At 43.6% G+C, this 20,069-nt stretch overlaps 1 protein-coding gene across 2 annotated transcripts; it reads right to left on the bottom strand.

Annotated features, from left to right (window-relative positions):
* Positions 1 to 13,655: 13,655 nt before the first annotated feature.
* Positions 13,656 to 19,793, bottom strand: LOC123111887 (phospholipase D delta). Of its 2 annotated transcripts, XM_044532760.1 has the most exons (11): positions 19,182 to 19,793; positions 17,779 to 18,812; positions 17,118 to 17,234; positions 16,308 to 16,502; positions 15,908 to 16,171; positions 15,730 to 15,798; positions 15,437 to 15,584; positions 14,875 to 15,023; positions 14,591 to 14,758; positions 14,302 to 14,499; positions 13,656 to 14,223 (listed from the first exon to the last, which is right to left on the bottom strand). In XM_044532760.1, the coding sequence occupies exons 2-11, from the start codon at positions 18,694 to 18,696 to the stop codon at positions 13,930 to 13,932; spliced, it is 2,520 nt and encodes an 839-aa protein (XP_044388695.1). In that variant the 5' UTR covers positions 18,697 to 18,812; positions 19,182 to 19,793; the 3' UTR covers positions 13,656 to 13,929. The 2 variants fall into 2 exon arrangements, with proteins under 2 accessions (XP_044388695.1, XP_044388696.1); XM_044532761.1 differs by lacking the exon at positions 19,182 to 19,793 and having other exon boundaries at positions 17,118 to 17,245; positions 17,779 to 18,060.
* Between the last annotated feature and the right edge of the window lie 276 nt (positions 19,794 to 20,069).

The raw sequence follows: 20,069 nt of genomic DNA, 5'->3' as shown, positions 1-20,069 counted from the left end.
AAATCGGCATTTTACCGGAGTACCGGGAGGTTACCGGAACCCCCCCGGGGGGTTATTGGGCCTACATGGGCCTCGAGGGAGAAGAGGGAAGGAGGCAGGAGGGGGCCGCGCGCCCCTCCCTTTCCTAGTCCGAATAGGACAAGGGAAGGGGGGCGGCGCCCCCCCTTTCCTTCCCCTCTTCCTCCTCTTTCCCCCCTTCTCCTATTCCAACTAGGAAAGAAGGGAGTCCTACTCCCGGTGGGAGTAGGACTCCCCCCTTGGTGCGCCCTCCTTGGCCGGCCGCCTCCTCCCCCTGGCTCCTTTATATACGGGGGCGGGGGGCACCCCATAGATACACAAGTTGATCTACGGATCATTCCTTAGCCGTGTGCGGTGCCCCCTTCCACCATATTCCACCTCGGTCATATCGTCGCGGAGTTTAGGCGAAGCCCTGCGCCGGTAGAGCATCATCATCGTCACCACGCCGTCGTGCTGGCGGAACTCATCCCCGAAGCTTTGCTGGATCGGAGCCCGGGGATCGTCATCGAGCTGAACGTGTGCTGAACTCGGAGGTGCCGTACGTTCGGTGCTTGGATCGGTCGGATCGTGAAGATGTACGGCAACATCAACCGCGTTGTGCTAATGCTTCCGCTTACGGTCTACGAGGGTACGTGGACAACACTCTCCCCTCTCGTTGCTATGCCATCACCATGATCTTGCGTGTACGTAGGAAATTTTTTGAAATTACTACGTTCCCCAACAGTGGCATCCGAGCCTAGGTTTTATGCGTTGATGTTATATGCACGAGTAGAATACAAGTGAGTTCTGGGCGATACAAGTCATACTGCTTACCAGCATGTCATACTTTGGTTCGGCGGTATTGTGAGATGAAGCGGCCCAGACGGACATTACGCGTACGCTTACGCGAGACTGGTTTCACTGTTGCGAGCACTCGTGCTTAAAGGTGGCTGGAGGGTGTCTGTCTCTCTCACTTTAGCTGAATCGAGTGTGGCTACGCCCGGTCCTTGCGAAGGTTAAAACAACACTAACTTGACAAACTATCGTTGTGGTTTTGATGCGTAGGTAAGAACGGTTCTTGCTAAGCCCGTAGCAGCCACGTAAAATTTGCAACAACAAAGTAGAGGACGTCTACCTTGTTTTTGCAGGGCATGTTGTGATGTGATATGGTCAAGTTGTGATGCTATATTTTATTGTATGAGATGATCATGTTTTGTAACCGAAGTTATCGGCAACTGGCTGGAGCCATATGGTTGTCGCTTTATTGTATGAAATGCAAACGCCCTGTAATTGCTTTACTTTATCTCTAAGCGGTAGCGATAGTCGTAGAAGCAATAGATGGCGTAACGACAACGATGCTACGATGGAGATCAAGGTGTCGCGCCGGTGACGATGGTGATCACGACGGTGCTTCGAAGATGGAGATCACAAGCACAAGATGATGATGGCCATATCATATCACTTATATTGATTGCATGCGATGTTTATCCTTTATGCATCTTATCTTGCTTTGATTGACGGTATCATTTTAAGATGATCTCTCACTAATAATCAAGAAGTGTTCTCCCTGAGTATGCACCGTTGCGAAAGTTCTTCGTGCTGAGACACCACGTGATGATCGGGTGTGATAGGCTCTACGTTCAAATACAACGGGTGCAAAACAGTTGCACACGCGGAATACTCAGGTCATACTTGACGAGCCTAGCATATGCAGGTATGGCCTCGGAACACGGAGACCGAAAGGTCGAACATGAATCATATAGTAGATATGATCAACATAGTGATGTTCACCATTGAAACTACTCCATCTCACGTGATGATCGGACATGGTTTAGTTGATTTGGATCGCGTGATCACTTAGATGAATAGAGAGATGTCTGTCTGAGTGAGAGTTCTTAAGTAATATGATTAATTGAACTTAAATTTATCATGAACTTAGTACCTGATAGTATCTTGCTTGTCTATGTTTGTTTGTAGATAGATGGCTCGTGATGTTGTTCCATTGAATTTTGCGTTCCTTGAGAAAGCAAAGTTGAAAGATGATGGTAGCAATTACACGGACTGGGTCCGTAACCTGAGGATTATCCTCATTGCTGCACAGAAAAGTTACGTCCTGGAAGCACCGCTGGGTGCCAGGCCTGCTGCTGATGCAACTGACGACGTTAAGAACGTCTGGCAGAGCAAAGCTGATGACTACTCGATAGTTCAGTGTGCCATGCTTTACGGCTTAGAACCGGGTCTTCAACGACGTTTTGAACGTCATGGAGCATATGAGATGTTCCAGGAGTTGAAGTTAATATTTCAAGCAAATGCCCAGATTGAGAGATATGAAGTCTCCAATAAGTTCTATAGCTGCAAGATGGAGGAGAATAGTTCTGTCAGTGAACATATACTCAAAATGTCTGGGTATAATAATCACTTGATTCAACTAGGAGTTAATCTTCCTGATGATAGTGTCATTGACAGAATTCTTCAATCACTGCCACCAAGCTACAAGAGCTTCGTGATGAACTATAATATGCAAGGGATGAACAAGACTATTCCCGAGCTCTTCGCGATGCTAAAAGCCGCGGAGGTAGAAATCAAAAAGGAGCATCAAGTGTTCATGGTTAACAAGACCACCAGTTTCAAGAAAAAGGGCAAAGGGAAGAAGAAGGGGAACTTCACAAAGAACAGCAAGCAAGTTGCTGCTCAAGAGAAGAAACCCAAGTCTGGACCTAAACCTGAAACTGAGTGCTTCTACTGCAAGCAGACTGGACACTGGAAGCGGAACTGCCCCAAGTATTTGGCGGATAAGAAGGATGGCAAAGTGAACAAAGGTATATGTGATATACATGTTATTGATGTGTACCTTACTAATGCTTGCAGTAGCACCTGGGTATTTGATACTGGTTCTGTTGCTAATATTTGCAACTCGAAACAGGGACTACGAATTAAGCGAACATTGGCTAAGGACGAGGTGACGATGCGCGTGGGAAATGGTTCCAAAGTCGATGTGATCGCAGTCGGCACGCTACCTCTACATCTACCGTTGGGATTAGTTTTAGACCTAAATAATTGTTATTTGGTGCCAGCGTTGAGCATGAACATTATATCTGGATCTTGTTTGATGCGAGACGGTTATTCATTTAAATCAGAGAATAATGGTTGTTCTATTTATATGAGTAATATCTTTTATGGTCATGCACCCTTGAAAAGTGGTCTATTTTTATTGAATCTCGATAGTAGTGATACATATATTCATAGTGTTGAAACCAAAAGATACAGAGTTGATAACGATAGTGCAACTTATTTGTGGCACTGCCGTTTAGGTCATATCGGTGTAAAGCGCATGAAGAAACTCCATACTGATGGGCTTTTGGAATCACTTGATTATGAATCACTTGGTACTTGCGAACCGTGCCTCATGGGCAAGATGACTAAAACGTTGTTCTCCGGAACTATGGAGCGAGCAACTGATTTGTTGGAAATCATACATACTGATGTTTGTGGTCCAATGAATGTTGAGGCTCGCGGCGGGTATCGTTATTTTCTCACCTTCACAGATGATTTGAGCAGATATGGGTATATCTACTTGATGAAACACAAGTCTGAAACATTTGAAAAGTTCAAAGAATTTCAGAGTGAAGTGGAAAATCATCGTAACAAGAAAATAAAATTTCTACGATCTGATCGTGGAGGAGAATATTTGAGTTACGAGTTTGGTCTACACTTGAAACAATGCGGAATAGTTTCGCAACTCACGCCACCCGGAACACCACAACTAAATGGTGTGTCCGAACGTCCTAATTGTACTTTACTAGATATGGTGCGATCTATGATGTCTCTTACTGATTTACCGCTATCGTTTTGGGGTTATGCTTTAGAGACGGCCGCATTCACGTTAAATAGGGCACCATCAAAATCCGTTAAGACGACGCCTTATGAACTGTGGTTTGGCAAGAAACCAAAGTTGTCGTTTCTTAAAGTTTGGGCCTGCGATGCTTATGTGAAGAAACTTCAACCAGATAAGCTCGAACCCAAATCGGAGAAATGTGTCTTCATAGGATACCCAAAAGAGACTATTGGGTATACCTTCTATCACAGATCTGAGGGCAAGATTTTCGTTGCTAAAATCGGATCCTTTCTAGAGAAGGAGTTTCTCTCGAAAGAAGTGAGTGGGAGGAAAGTAGAACTTGATGAGATAACTGTATCTACTCCCTTATTGGAAAGTAGTTCATCACAAGAACCGGTTCCTGTGACAACTACACCAATTAGTGAGTAAGCTAATGAAATTGATCATGAAACTTCAGATCAAGTTTCTACTGAACCTCGTAGGTCTACCAGAATAAGATCTGCACCAGAGTGGTACGGTAATCCAATTTTGGAAGTCATGTTGCTTGACCATGATGAACCTACGAACTATGAGGAAGCGATGATGAGCCCAGATTCCACAAAATGGTAGAGGCCATGAAATCTGAGATGGGATCCATGTATGAAAACAAAGTATGGACTTTGGTTGACTTGCCCGATGATCGGCAAGCAATTGAGAATAAATGGATCTTTAAGAAGAAGACTGACGCTGATGGTAATGTAACTGTCTATAAAGCTCGACTTGTTGCGAAAGGTTTTCGACAAGTTCAAGGAGTTGACTACGATGGGACTTTCTCACCCGTAGCGATGCTTAAGTCTGTCCGAATCATGTTAGCTATTGCTGCATTTCATGATTATGAAATTTGGCAAATGGATGTCAAAACTGCATTCTTGAATGGATTTCTGGAAGAAGAGTTGTATATGATGCAGCCAGAAGGTTTTGTTGATCCAAAAGGTGCTAACAAAGTGTGCAAGCTCCAGCGTTCCATTTATGGACTGGTGCAAGCATCTCGGAGTTGGAATAAACGCTTTGATAGTGTGATCAAAGCATATGGTTTTATACAGACTTTTGGAGAAGCCTGTATTTACAAGAAAGTGAGTGGGAGCTCTGTAGCATTTCTGATATTATATGTAGATGACATATTATTAATTGGAAATGATATAGAATTTCTGGATAGCGTAAAGGGATACTTGAATAAAAGTTTTTCAATGAAAGACCTCGGTGAAGCTGCTTACATATTGGGCATCAAGATCTATAGAGATAGATCAAGACGCTTGATAGGACTTTCACAAAGCACATACCTTGATAAAATTTTGAAAAAGTTCAAAATGGATCAGGCAAAGAAAGGTTTCTTGCCCGTACTACAAGGTGTGAAGTTGAGTCAAACTCAATGCCCGACCACAGCAGAAGATAGAGAGAAAATGAAAGATGTTCCCTATGCTTCAGCCATAGGCTCTATCATGTATGCAATGCTGTGTACCAAACCTGACGTATGCTTAGCAATAAGCTTGGCAGGAAGGTACCAAAGTAATCCAGGAGTGGATCACTGGACAGCGGTCAAGAACATCCTGAAATACCTGAAAAGGACTAAGGATATGTTTCTCGTATATGGAGGTGACAAAGAGCTAGTCGTAAATGGTTACGTCGATGCAAGCTTTGACACTGATCCGGACGATTCTAAATCGCAAACCGGATACGTGTTTTTATTAAACGGTGGAGCTGTAAGTTGGTGCAGTTCTAAACAAAGCGTCGTGGCGGGATCTACATGTGAAGCGGAGTATGTAGCTGCTTCGGAAGCAGCAAATGAAGGAGTCTAGATGAAGGAGTTCATTTCCGATCTAGGTGTCATACCTAGTGCATCGGGACCAATGAAAATCTTCTGTGACAATACTGGTGCAATTGCCTTGGCAAAGGAATCCAGATTTCACAAGAGGACCAAGCACATCAAGAGACGCTTCAATTCCATTCAGGACCAAGTCCAAGTGGGAGACATAGAGATTTGCAAGATACATACGGATCTAAATGTTGCAGACCCGTTGACTAAGCCACTCTCACGAGCAAAACATGATCAGCACCAAGACTCCATGGGTGTTAGAATCATTACTATGTAATCTAGATTATTGACTCTAGTGCAAGTGGGAGACTGAAGGATATATGCCCTAGAGGCAATAATAAAGTTATTATTTATTTCCTCATATCATGATAAATGTTTATTATTCATGCTAGAATTGTATTAACCGGAAACATGATACATGTGTGAATACATAGACAAACATATAGTCACTAGTATGCCTCTACTTGACTAGCTCATTAATCAAAGATGGTTATGTTTCCTAACCATAGACATGTGTTGTCATTTGATTAATGGGATCACATCATTAGGAGAATGATGTGATTGACATGACCCATTCCGTTAGCCTAGCACTTGATCGTTTATTATATTGCTATTGCTTTCTTCATGACTTATACATGTTCCTGTAACTATGAGAATTATGCAACTCCCGTTTACCGGAGGAACACTTTGGGTACTACCAAACGTCACAACATAACTGGGTGATTATAAAGGAGTACTATAGGTGTCTCCGAAGGTACATGTTGAGTTGGCGTATTTCGAGATTAGGTTTTGTCACTCCGATTGTCGGAGAGGTATCTCTGGGCCCTCTCGGTAATGCACATCATTATAAGCCTTGCAAGCAATGTGACCAAATGAGTTGGTTACGGGATGATGCATTGTGGAACGAGTAAATAGACTTTCCGGTAATGAGATTGAACTAGGTATTGGATACCGACGATCAAATCTCGGACAAGTAACATACCGATGACAAAGGGAACAACGTATGTTGTTATGCGGTTTGACCGATAAAGATCTTCGTAGAATATGTAGGAACCAATATGGGCATCCAGGTTCCGCTATTGGTTATTGATCGAGAATAGTTCTAGGTCATGTCTACATAGTTCTCGAACCCGTAGGGTCCGCACGCTTAACGTTACGATGACAGTTTTATTATGATTTTATAAGTTTTGATGTACCGAAGTTTGTTCGGAGTCCCGGATGTGATCACGGACGTAACGAGGAGTCTCGAAATGGTGGAGACATAAAGATCGATATATTGGAAGCCTATATTTGGACATCGGAATCGTTCCGGGTGAAATCGGCATTTTACCGGAGTACCGGGAGGTTACCGGAACCCCCCCGGGGGGTTATTGGGCCTACATGGGCCTCGAGGGAGAAGAGGGAAGGAGGCAGGAGGGGGCCGCGCGCCCCTCCCCTTCCTAGTCCGAATATGACAAGGGAAGGGGGGCGGCGCCCCCCTTTTCCTTCCCCTCTTCCTCCTCTTTCCCCCCTTCTCCTATTCCAACTAGGAAAGAAGGGAGTCCTACTCCCAGTGGGAGTAGGACTCCCCCCTTGGCGCGCCCTCCTTGGCCGGCCGCCTCCTCCCCCCTGGCTCCTTTATATACGGGGGCGGGGGGCACCCCATAGATACACAAGTTGATCTATGGATCGTTCCTTAGCCGTGTGTGGTGCCCCCTTCCACCATATTCCACCTCGGTCATATCGTCACGGAGTTTAGGCGAAGCCCTGCGCCGGTAGAGCATCATCATCGTCACCACGCCGTCGTGCTGACGGAACTCATCCCTGAAGCTTTGCTGGATCGGAGCCCGGGGATCGTCATCGAGCTGAACGTGTGCTGAACTCGGAGGTGCCGTACGTTCAGTGCTTGGATCGGTCGAATCGTGAAGACGTACGACTACATCAACCGCGTTGTGCTAATGCTTCCGCTTACGGTCTACGAGGGTACGTGGACAACACTCTCCCCTCTCGTTGCTATGCCATCACCATGATCTTGCGTGTACGTAGGAATTTTTTTGAAATTACTATGTTCCCCAACAGTGGCTATATCATTCAATTTAGTAAGATGTGCCACAATAGTTTCAGATTCATAACCATAGAAAGGATCAGATTCAACCAAAGTAATTAACTAAGGATCGACAGAGAATTCATAATCCTTATCAGTAACAAAGATAGATGAAGTGGAAAAGGTAGGATCATATTTCATTCCAGCATTCAAAGACTTTTCTTTCAGCTTAACCAACAGTTTCTTAAGATCATCTCTATCATTACAAGCAAGAAAGTCTAGCAGTTTCCTCATCCATAATATAACCCTCGGGTACAACAGGCAATTCATATCTAGGGGTAGAATCATAATCTTCAGTTTCAATAATATCATCAGTTTCAGTAATTTCATTCTCTCTAACCCTAGCAAGTTGTTCATCAAGAAATTCACCAAGTGGCACAGTATTATCAAGCAGAGAAGTAGTATCATCATAAGCATCATGCATAGAAGAAGTGGCATCATCAATAACATGCAACATATCGAAATTAATAGCAGGTGTAGGTGTCACAAGTTTACTCAAAACAGAAGGAGAATCAAGTGCGGAGCTAGATGACAGTTCCTTACCTCCCCTCGTAGTTGAGGGAAAAATCTTGGTTCTTTGATCTTTAAAACTCCTCGTAGTGATCAATAGATACAAATCCCAAGTGACTCAGAGAATAGAGCTATGCTCCCCGGCAACGGCGCCAGAAAAAGGTCTTGATAACCCACAAGTATAGGGGATCGCAACAGTTTCCGAGGGTAGAGTATTCAACACAAATTTATTGATTCGACACAAAGGGAGCCAAAGAGTATTCTCAAGTCTTAGCAGCTGAGTTGTCAATTCAACACACCTGAAAGACTCAATATCTACAGCAAGGTATTTAGTAGCGAAGTAGTATGAAAGTAACGGTAACAGTGACAATAGTAACAGTAGCAGTTTTATAGTAATTGTAACAGTGGCAACGGAAAAGTAACGAAGCAAAGATCAATAACAAACGAGATCATAGGAAATGGATCAATGATGGATAATTATGTCGGATCAATGATCGTAGGCAATGGATCAAGTATTCATCATGCAACGGTTGTAACATAGGGTGACACAGAACTAGCTCCAGTTCATTAATATAATGCATGCATGTATTCCGAATATAACCATACATGCTTATGGAAAAGAACTTGCATGCCACCTTTTGTCCTACCCTCCGGTGGCAGCGGGGTCATATTGGAAACTAAGGGATATTAAGGCCTCCTTTTGATAGAGTACCGGATCAAAGCATTAACACTTAGTGAATACATGAAATCCTCAAACTACGTTCATCACCGGGAGTGGTCTCGACTATTGTCACTCCGGGGTTACCGGATCATAACACATAGTAGGTGACTATAACTTGCAAGATAGGATCAAGAACACAAATATATTCATGAAAACATAATAGGTCCAGATCTGAAATCATGGCACTCGGGCCCTAGTGACAAGCATTAAGCATAGCAAAGTCATATCAACATCAATCTTAGAACATAGTGGATACTAGGCATCAAACCCTAACAAAACTAACTCGATTACATGGTAAATCTCATCCAACCCATCACCGTCCAGCAAGCCTACTATGGGATTACTCACGCACGGTGGTGAGCATCATGAAATTGGTGATGGAGGATGGTTGATAATGATGATGGCGACGGATTCCCCTCTCCGGAGCCCCGAACGGACTCCAGATCTGCCCTCCTAAGGAAGAACAGGGCTTGGCGGCGACTTAGTATCATAAAACGCGATGAATCCTTCTCTCTGATTTTCCCCGAGCATGAATATATGGAGTTGGAGTTGAGGTCGGTGGAGGTCCAGGGGGGCACAAGGACGGAGGGCGCGCCCCCACCCTTGTGGCCAGGGTGTGGGGCTCCTTCACTTGATTCTTTCGCCAATATTTTTTATTAATTCCAAAAATCATCTTCGTGAAGTTTCAGGTCATTCCGAGAACTTTTATTTCTACAGAAAAATAACACCATGGCAATTCTGCTGAAAACATCGTCAGTCCAGGTCAGTTCCTATTCAAATCGTGCAAGTTAGAGTCCAAAACAAGGGCAAAAGAGTTTGGAAAAGTAGATACGATGGAGATGTATCAATCCGCCACCGAGACTCCGCTGCACCATGTCGTCGAGACCCGCTGGGGTTGCCACTGTAGATATGATGTTGCTCCACCTCTGGACCCCTCTAGCCAGCACTTGCTCCAAGAATGATGCCCCCTAGAGGGGGTGTGATGCTAGATGCTACCATTATCCGATCTGGGAGACCCAGGTCCAGGGCTTCCCCCAGAGTAAAGCCCCTTCCATGTGAGTCTATGTGGTGATCCAATGCCGCTACACTTTCGCAATCTCTCCGACAGATATGAGGTCCAAAACAATGCCTCCAAGAAGGTAGATGATGCCACATGCCGCCACTGTTTGGTCTCGCAAGCCAAACCTGAGGTTTCCCTTGGAGCTCGAGGGACCGCCACGGTTACAATGCCCTCCAAGGAGGTTAGCGGCGTCCGTAGACGTCGCTGCACCATCTGCGCATGCAGATCTAGGCAAAGAATTTCTCCTTGGTGGTAGTCCCTCGAACAAGGAGAGCAGGATGCAGAAGCGCTCATCGGAGATGCCCACCAAGGTTGAAGGAACAGTCGCGCCAGGCGAAACGTATCCGAGCACATGGCCCGAACCTATCCAACCCAACTCGACTAGAGGAGGCGGCGGGAAGAGGATCCGGGCGCACCAGCCCTGGATCTGCCGCCATCGCCTGCGCCCATCACCGCGCCATCCGTTGTGTGTCGGAGAACCAACACGCCATGACGCCCGGCCTGCGCCACGCCCTAGTCGAACACACCGGCCCACGCGCGGTCTCCCCGCATGAGAGGACTAGGGAGCCCTCCCGCCGCCACTGCCGACCAAGCTTCACCCGGCCACGCTCTCCAGCGATGGCGAGGGAGGAGGAAGGAGGGGAGGGAACCGACGGCGACCGGGGCTGGGCGCCCCGGTGCAGCTCGAGGAACCGCACGGGAGGGATCCCTTTTTTTAGGACCGGGAGCTTAGGTGCCTTTGGATCCCTACGTAATGTATAGATATTTCGAGGCATTATAACGAGTGAGGCGTTTTGGCTCTCGGCCTCCTTGAAGACCAAATTGTCTCAAAAATTCGAAATTTGAACTTTCTGAAGAAAAAAATGTACAAGTCAACAAGGATGTTTGTGTATGTGCGTAAAATTCTAGTATAAAATACCTTGAAATGTGGTCTATACAAAAAAGATAAATTCATGGCCTAGAAGGATGAATAGTATCGTGTGTTAAAAACCTCGGATTTGTTTTTGCATAACCTTTCACCGTATTTCGCCCTGAAAATTTACACGCTTGTGTATTATGCCTCCATGTATATCTATATTTTTCAGTATTTTTTTAAAATGTAAAAAATATGAACTTAGAATTTTTCAAAAAATGACCTCCATGGAGCTCAGCCTTCAAAAGGGATTTTGGCCGTTATAACCTCAAAAGAAAATAAAAAGAATGGGCTTGTGGATTATGAAAGTGGTTGGATGAATCATGGCACGACCTATCAAACTTTGGAATGCCACATGCCGTGTTAACTGATGCCATGCAGTGGCGGAGCGTAGTGGGGACAATTCCGGGCCCTGGCCCCCCCTTCCAAGAGGAAAATTTACTAAATACACTTACTTATCTGCTAATTGCTCTACTAATCATCCGGCGTCTCTGATCATCCTATCCTTTTCTATGTCATATACACTCATTTGGCCCCTCCTAATATTTGATTCACGCTCCGCCACTGATTCCATGTAAGTTATATGTTACAATAACGAAAACTTTAAGTTATCTATTCTAATATGATAGCCACCTTCGTGCATGCGGACGAGAGGCGATCGTGTTGTTGTCGTCTCACGTCATGTTTGCAAACTACTCTTTTATACATGTAAAGTTCCTACAAACTAAGAGACTCGTGAGTTCTAACTATACCATGCACCAGCACCATTATCAAGTATGCTTTATGTGATTTAGATGCATGCGTTGGTGTTACAACTTTTTTCTTTTTATGCGAAGCTTGACTTTGAGAAATTAACCTCAACTGAGTTATATATGCAAATGACTAAAAATACACTGTTGGACATATAGGTATTTGTGAAAATGTTAATGTTTGTGGCTGTTAATGTTTTAGTCCTAGCTGACTTTGTTGTGCTTGACATGCCCAAGGACGATAATTTATCTATTATTATTTGGAAAACTTTTATGAACACTGCATGGATTCTTATTGATTGCAACCAAGGCAGTGTCGCTTTAAATATCAAAGGAAATCAGCATATTGTTTATTTCCAAAAAAGTCGTTGATGAAAATAAATATTGCCATCCACTTAAAAAGGGGGTGGCTATTGGGAAATGAGAATTCTTAGTGTCTTCTCGTAAAAATAAATATCAATCATTATGGTTGGGTCTATTCCTACCCAAGTTGAGGTAACTTGAATAATATTCGATGTGGAATGATTTGCATTTCATGAAAGATTCATTAATAGGCTTTATCACTCTTATTAGTAAATTATTTCCATGATTACAAAGTCATCTATATTAAATACTCCCTTTTGTATGACTTTTATTTTAAATTTTCTAAACTATTTTAAATTGCTCAAAATGAATGATTTTTTCTTCATAAAACCATTTTACTCAGTATTTTTAAATCATAATAATTCTCATTTCTTATAAAAATCCATATGTTCTTTTATCGAAAATGAGGAGCATCGAGCATGTGGGCCACCATTCTCATTTGAGAAAAGTGTCTTAACTATAGCACTAACGATCCTAGACAACAGTGAAAGCTTGATTGGAGCTAAGAACTATTTCCAAAAGGATCCCTTTCACTCTTTTGTCGAAACATCTTTCTTTGTCTAGTCCAGTCTGACTTAAAATGAGTGGCCCATGGCCAGCCACGCGCCCTAGCTCTAGGCCACTTTCCAAGAGCATGTGGGGCCCACCTGGTACCCCTCGTGTGGTGCTTGGGCTAGGAGGTCTTCTTCCTCTCCGAAAACACTCTCCATATTTTTCAAAAAAAATCCTGAGCTTCCAAGCTGCCATTTTCGATCCTTTTGCTCATTGCATCATTTTTTGTTTCTTTGTGAAATTGTTCCTTGGTATGTGACTCCTCTTCTCATCCAAATAGAATTTGTGTAATGCTCTATATCATGTTATCATTGCTACTGTTGTTGCTTCTAAAAATGAGCTTGCATGATGATTTAGATTATTTTGGAGTAGTTTTGATGCTTGATATAGTTACTACGTATAAGCTTAGAGGCGTTGTCTCCCGCGTTTTTGTGAAAACAATCTTACCTTTTATTTGCATGTTAAATAATTTGAGAATTTGAGTTCATAGATGTCCAATGTTGGAAAGGTTGTTGATGCCTCTTCCTCAAGGTTAAACTCCAATTATGTAGCCGGATTATTTCTTATCGGCTGAGTTGGGCATTCGAGACAACTTCTACGAGCTCATTACCAACTAAGGTTTTGCGCGAATTTGCATCAACGAGACTCCTACAGTCCTACTTATGTCAACTTGACTGAAGAACTCGTTTCTACTTTTAAATTATATATACATTTTAACATACGGGCAAGAACAATTCTCGCAAAAAAGAAAAAAAAAACACAGCAAGAACAAGCTTGGATAAGGGGTGCAGGGCGGCGCCCGATCCGCTCCGCTTAGTAGACAAAACAGATTTTGGTTAGTTATAAATATCCCTCTCAGATTTATTTAAAATTTAGTTCAATTTGAACTAATTCTCTATTTATGCGGGACTTTGCAGGACGCCCGCTTGCATCCCTAAGCTTGGTACATGTTCTGCATTGCTGAACGACCAAGATCTGAATGCCGATTTTTCTAACCAAACTACGGTGGACAACGGGGAATTACATCATAAGTGCATAGCAATAGACTCCAACCAAAGTGCAATGCCCAGGGACACAAAAATTTGGTCCAACTGGTATGACGTTCTGTCTGGTCTCTCTTTTATATATACACATATACAGCTTAACGGTTAATGCTAAAAGTCAGACGTATATGCAACAGATCAACTAATTCTGAGTTTCCGAGGAACAACTTCAACTCCCACTTCTGAACGCCCGTAGCCACCTTTGTAGCCTCTTCAAGCTCCAGCACTCTGATCCTCTGCCGACCGACTGGTTACGTTGTCAGCGCGTTGGGCAGCGAGGAGTGAGAGCCAAGCACCTTGCCACCGACGTCCGGGAAGCTCTCATGCCCAGGCAGAGGCACCACCCTCCCGTCCTTCTCGACCTTGATGGGGTACCTCATGAGGTGCCCCTTCATGTCCACCATCTGCGGTGACACAAAGCACGCCCAGTTATCCTCCGCCATCTGGTTCACCAACTGGACACACTCCATGGACTGCGGCTGACGGAAGCACTCCTCCACCGTGCCCAGATGCTCCGCCCACAGCGACATCCGGTACCCATACACCTGCAGACAGAAAGAAATGGTTGGAAGGCAACAGCTCTAGCCACTTCTGCAGAGGTGAGTAAAGAGAGGAGGGCGTGCCTGTCCTCGCGGAGGACCTTGGCTTCCTGCCCAGCTGTAGTGTGGCTGATAGGCGCCCATGGCGATCTCGGTGTCCCGCAAACCGTCCAAGGACCTCTGGTTTATATTGGCTGAGCCGATGAGAACAAACTCGTCATCGATGATCATCCCTTTCGAGTGCACGTAGATCATGAACCTCCTGAACTTCTGAGCCAGACGCTGGAGGAGAAAAGGAAAACAACTTTTTTATGTGATGTGCATATTGCATATATTTAGCAAATTATAGGAGAAGAGAATGAAATTGAGTTACCATCGGGGAATTCTCATTAGAATGGCTTGTCGGTGCAGGAACCACGGCTGTGACTTCACGCTTACCGAGGCAGTAGAAGTTCAGGTAATCCTGTGGATGGGCATCGTCCAACCCTTCCTTTCGGAGAGCGTCTGCGATAATCTTGTACATCATGGACATGGTTTGCCCCTTGAAGAGATAAAACAACTAACATCAGCTCACATCAGTATCTCTAGCTCAATGAATGCTCTTGTCACAAGAGTTAGGTTCATGACAAAACTGTAATCTGATCATGCGGCACAAACCTGCCAATAGAGGATCTCCTGCATAGGAGCAGTTGTCGGATTACCTTCAGGCCACATTGGTATGATAATATAAGCTGCAAATGGCTCCCTTGCTGCGATCTTTCTTGCAATCTTTATGGCCAGTTCAATTGGTATTAGGTTCTCTGCACCTGTTCCCACATGAGTATTCAAAGATAAGCTGGATGCCTCGATTGGCCTTATCCTTGACAGGAATCTGTACATCAGATATAGCACATAAAAAGTGCTAGTTTTCGTAAAAAGAAACCAATGATGTACTTCTCTTTTTCGTCATAAAAAGCTGTGAAAAGTCCAACCATTCCTCAGTCAAGGTTCATAAATGCTAAAATATGCTTATTAATTTGTTGCTATAAAATATAGTGGGCATGGAAATTAAATAATGCTTCTAGTATTCGAAAGTGTGAAGCATGGAATACTACAAACTCATGCAATAATGCAGAAGGGATGGTGTGGCGCAAGTATCTAACTTGCGAAATGGAAGGGCAAAGCACAAAACAAAAACGAAACAGAAGAGATTACTGTAACTGAGAAACAACTTCATTACCTGCACCTCTATGTGAAGACCAGTAGTACGAAGATCCAATAAAATACTGGTTTTCAATATAGACAAAGTGTTGTGCAGATCTGATGGCTTTTACATATGCATTGTGTATGCTCTTGTCTATCTGCAGATTCTTTGCACAGACAAGATTCTGCACAACAAAAGATAAATGAGCATCTCACTGCTATGAGAAAGCTTGAAGTTCTGATAAAGTTAAAACTCCATCTTTTTAAATCAACTTAAATAATCATGTTGCATTTTTGCATAGCTATTTCAACTGGTGAAATGAACACTACCTGTGACTCGGCTTCTTGAACATCTTTAGGAAATCCCTTTACCGATCCTGAATCAATGGATCGGAAAATCTAGCCAAAATAAACAAGGTGGTGATATTTATCTAATAGACGAAAAAAGAGGAGAAATTGCACCAAGGTGATGCATCCATGATTTGTATGTATGCATAAAATATAATACCTGTACATGCCAGTTTTCTGGGTCATTTTCTTCACAAACATGTGCATTTAGCTCATCTGCAGAGGGCGAAACAATCCATGACATCCGGTTTATTTTAACCAAAGTATCATGATGCCAACTTACAGCTCTTCTGACACTGACTTTCCATTTTGCGGATTTTTTCCATCTCTGTTCAAAGTTTGTAAGCATGTCATATGCAGCTGGACCCTCAATCTTGCAATGTAAATCATGCCATGGCTGTCTCGGTCCATCAGACTTATTCACCTGAAGTTGCAGAAAGAAGGATGTTCTAAATTTTAGCATGTCGGAAAGTTGTTTTCTCAGCTATAGCTGTTAAAAATATAGAAGAATCAGTAATATAGTTAGGGAACAAACATAGAGTTAACTGTTAGAGAATTACAGGGAACGTGGGATTATGGAAATCATCCTTGAAGACAGTAGTAAGATCCTTGAAAAGCCTGTGTTCAGGTGTATCATATCTGCCGTCACACAAGTCGAGACCGCCAAGAAAAGCTGTTATTTTTCGATTGTTTCCAGTGGCTTGAGTGTCTACAATTACACATTTCTGATGGTGTGTAAACAAAGTTCCTACAACCTGGAGAAGGGATTTTGCTTCAGAAACACCCGAATACATAAACATTGCTGAAATAAGTAGTAATAGTGAATTATAGGCATCTGTTTGTTGGGCAAAAATTCATTATGCTTGTCATGCATGACAACATGCATATTCTTGGTATGTACGTTGTTTAACTTCTCGAAAGGATAGCATGCAAGATGTTAGGTCTTGAAAAGTGAAAACTGACAACATATAGGGAGGAAACAAATATGGGAAATATATGCAAGATGTTAAGCTTAGTGCATACAGGATAACTACCACCATGAGGTTAGCAGGACGGCAGAATGTAAGGGAATGGAGTAGAACATAGGTTATGGGTGATGAATGAGAGAGGAGGGTTAGGTAAAATATTCTTGTTGACTAACCTGATAGATAGAGAGATAGATACTCATACACGCTGGTTCCCCTTATATAATGAGAAATCACTTGACCCTTCAATAATTTACTTTTTATTTATTCGACTATTGTCTAATATGGCCACAGCCACACGCATGACAGCAAATAAAAATGACTGGTTGATATGCAGAATATGCAGAAGTATAGGTACACTGTATGTATGTGACAAAAAAAGGAAAGAACACACAACATCCACACCTGCTGCTTGAAAATGCTCATTTTGTTGCTAGCATAACGAGGAGCTAACACACAGTGGACACCTGAATGCCTGAAAAACTTTCGAGCTTCCTCATCATGTGTATGCATCAGTCCATCCTGCATGCAGCCTACATCATTTCTATCAGACTACTCTTTTGTGAACAAAACAGGCAAACAAGCTCACGTCTTCAGGAAAACATCGATAAAAATTGGAACATACGGGTTTGGTTCTCTTGAATATGATATTTATCTAGTTATATATCATATTTAAGTAAGATACAATGAAACATGAAACTTGCAGGTTTCTTGAGCCCTTGGGTATTTTTATTGACAACAATAATATCTAGATTCAAGTGATGAGACTGACACCAGAAACATTGAACAAGAAGGGAGATAGCTCCATCACAAAACTGTCTACCCTTTTAACTTATTCACATCATTCACCCAAAATTTCAGAATTCTCAAAAAGCAGTAACAAGATATTAGACAAGAGCATTATTCAATTCATGCTTGTTATTTCTGTCTACGTTTTGGAGGAAAACTACACGGTAGCATCATAACTAATAATGTGATGCCAAACTTTGATGTACAGCCATGTCAGTGAAGGATTAAATGAAGAGGTTCAAGGGTGAGCCAATGGACGATGTGGAATAAAGCCTACCGTTTTCAAAAGAAATTTGTCGTGTGATGTTTTGTCATCCCAAAGCAACACGATAACACGAACTCCCTCTTGAACCTTGCTTTTCAAAATCTCTCCAATGGTTCGTGGGACTCCATTGGGCAAAGGTTTTGTCGATTCCCGTAGAAGATTGATAGGGTGATATAATGACCAGCCAATAAGGTAAATAAGGTGATGAGCCTCGACAATTGCATGGCAAATGTCTTCCCAGCATTTATTTTGTTCATATGTCCTCCCACCTTCAATTTCAATGTTAGGACGAAAATCATCAGGAACATGGGCATCTTGATATAGACTGACCCTACCACCCTTGCGAAGAGGAAAATAAGCATTTGGTACACCAATATTCTCAGTACCACCGGCACCAACTCCGTCCTTGTACAGCGGATTCTGATCAAATGGCTTATACTGGATAGACAAATTGAGTTCAGGAGATATCTTCGGGCTATTGTAGTGACCAGAGATTGGAAACCAGCCACTGACAACATCCCCTTCTGTGATCTGTTCAACTGGTACTGAAGCAACACCTATAAGCTCAGCCCCAAAGACATCATCGTCCTTTACATGAAACTCGAGTCTGCTAACTGAGTGGGCAACCTGAACATAGAAGTGTTCATCCCATTTAGGATTCTCCGAGTTGTTAATGACTCGAGTTTGTGCCACCGTTGCACCTGAGAGGCAAACCGAAACATATGGATCACTAGTAATGATCTTCCTCACGTCTGGTTTTGGATTAGAATTCCCGCAGTTGGACCTGCAAGCACCATAGCCAGTGAAGCATTTCCGGATCCTTTCGGTCATGAGATCCATATTGGGAAGACATTTTGCTTCCACTATCTGTATGTCCAAGTCTCCATGTAGGAGCATACTAGTCCCGGTTTCAGCAGAATGTTTCCCCATTGTATGAGGGATGAGAAAAAACAGACCACAATAAGGTGCATAAGCTAAGCTTTCATTTATCCTGGAGAACCATCCTTTGCAATTCAAATCACATTAATGGATTATCCAAATGGTACCTGGAGAGTGAAATGTAGTTTTGATAAAGGTACTTCACTTCATACGAAAGCATGAAAAAATGATCACATGAGATTCTATAATGTTTACAGTAATGTTTCGGAATCCCTTGTTTGGGCAACGGTACTCCATTTCATCTAGTAATATTCTAGATCTAGCCTGGGCCTTGTATTGAATGTGGCTACAGGACAATGGGATTGCTCCAATTACAAAATTTACACGGCATAAAAGGCATGGTTACACATGGACAAGATGAGTAAGATGGAGCGATTCATTTAAAAGAAGGAATCGATTCTTTTACGCGCCTGTAATAAATTATTGCAATTCACATGCCCCTCAACAAGAACAAGCAGAAGAGACAGAGACATTACCTCACCGGAGAGGCAGAAGACGCGCCCGATAGAGAGAGGGAGAGGCGCGCGCGTGTGGTCCGCGCGCGGGAAGAGAAGAGGATGAGACGGCCATGCCGGGGGCTGAAGTTGCTAATTAATGTGTCGTCGGCCATTTTGCGTGGGAGAGAGATCAGACGAGAACAGGTCCAACCCCCGTCAAGTTAGGGACGCCCTATTTAGGATAGGAAACGGGGAAAATTAAGAAACCAAGGTTACTTTTTTCGGATGTCGATCGCGCGGTCGCGGACATCGAGCCGGGCGTCCGTGATTGCCCGCATCACTGGTAAAGCCGTGCCCGGCAGAGAGGCAGGCGTGAGCTCGGGTGTCGTGGTTCTCGAGGATGGAGGCCGCCCCATCGGGGCCAATGCAAGCGGCGACAACTCTCTACTGTTTGGCGGCGGCGGAGGTGGACGCAGCGAGTGAGCGGAAATGGGGGAATAGGTAGAGGGAGACCAGGGTTTTTCTTGCAGGTGCGGCAGATGGTGCTGGAGATGGCCGGAAGCGGCAGATCGTGGCGGCGGCGTGGTAAGGACCAAGGAGAGAGAGGTGGGAGGAGATTTTTTTTTTTTTGAGATAGAGAGAGGTGGGAGGAGATGGAGAGGCCAAGGAGGTGTTTGGTTCCAAGGACTTTTTTATGTTGGGACTAGAAAAAGTCCCTAGCAAACCAAGCAGGGTGGAACTTTTTGAGACCTTTTGCTAAAAGTCTTTAAAATCATCTTCTTGAGAGTCTTTTTCAAAAAGTTATAGGGACTAGAAAAAGTCCTAGGACTAGAAAACCAAACACCACCCAAGTGTTTTGCTGGCATGAATGGGCTCGACGACTTAGCATCTCCAAGGGCCGCGCAGGGCCAAAAAAGGGGTTTAGAG

Source organism: Triticum aestivum, chromosome 5B (genome assembly GCF_018294505.1).
Source record: "Triticum aestivum cultivar Chinese Spring chromosome 5B, IWGSC CS RefSeq v2.1, whole genome shotgun sequence".
NCBI lineage: Eukaryota > Viridiplantae > Streptophyta > Magnoliopsida > Poales > Poaceae > Triticum > Triticum aestivum.
Note: the sequence above shows the minus strand (reverse complement) of the source record. Positions and strands in the feature narration are given on the sequence as shown.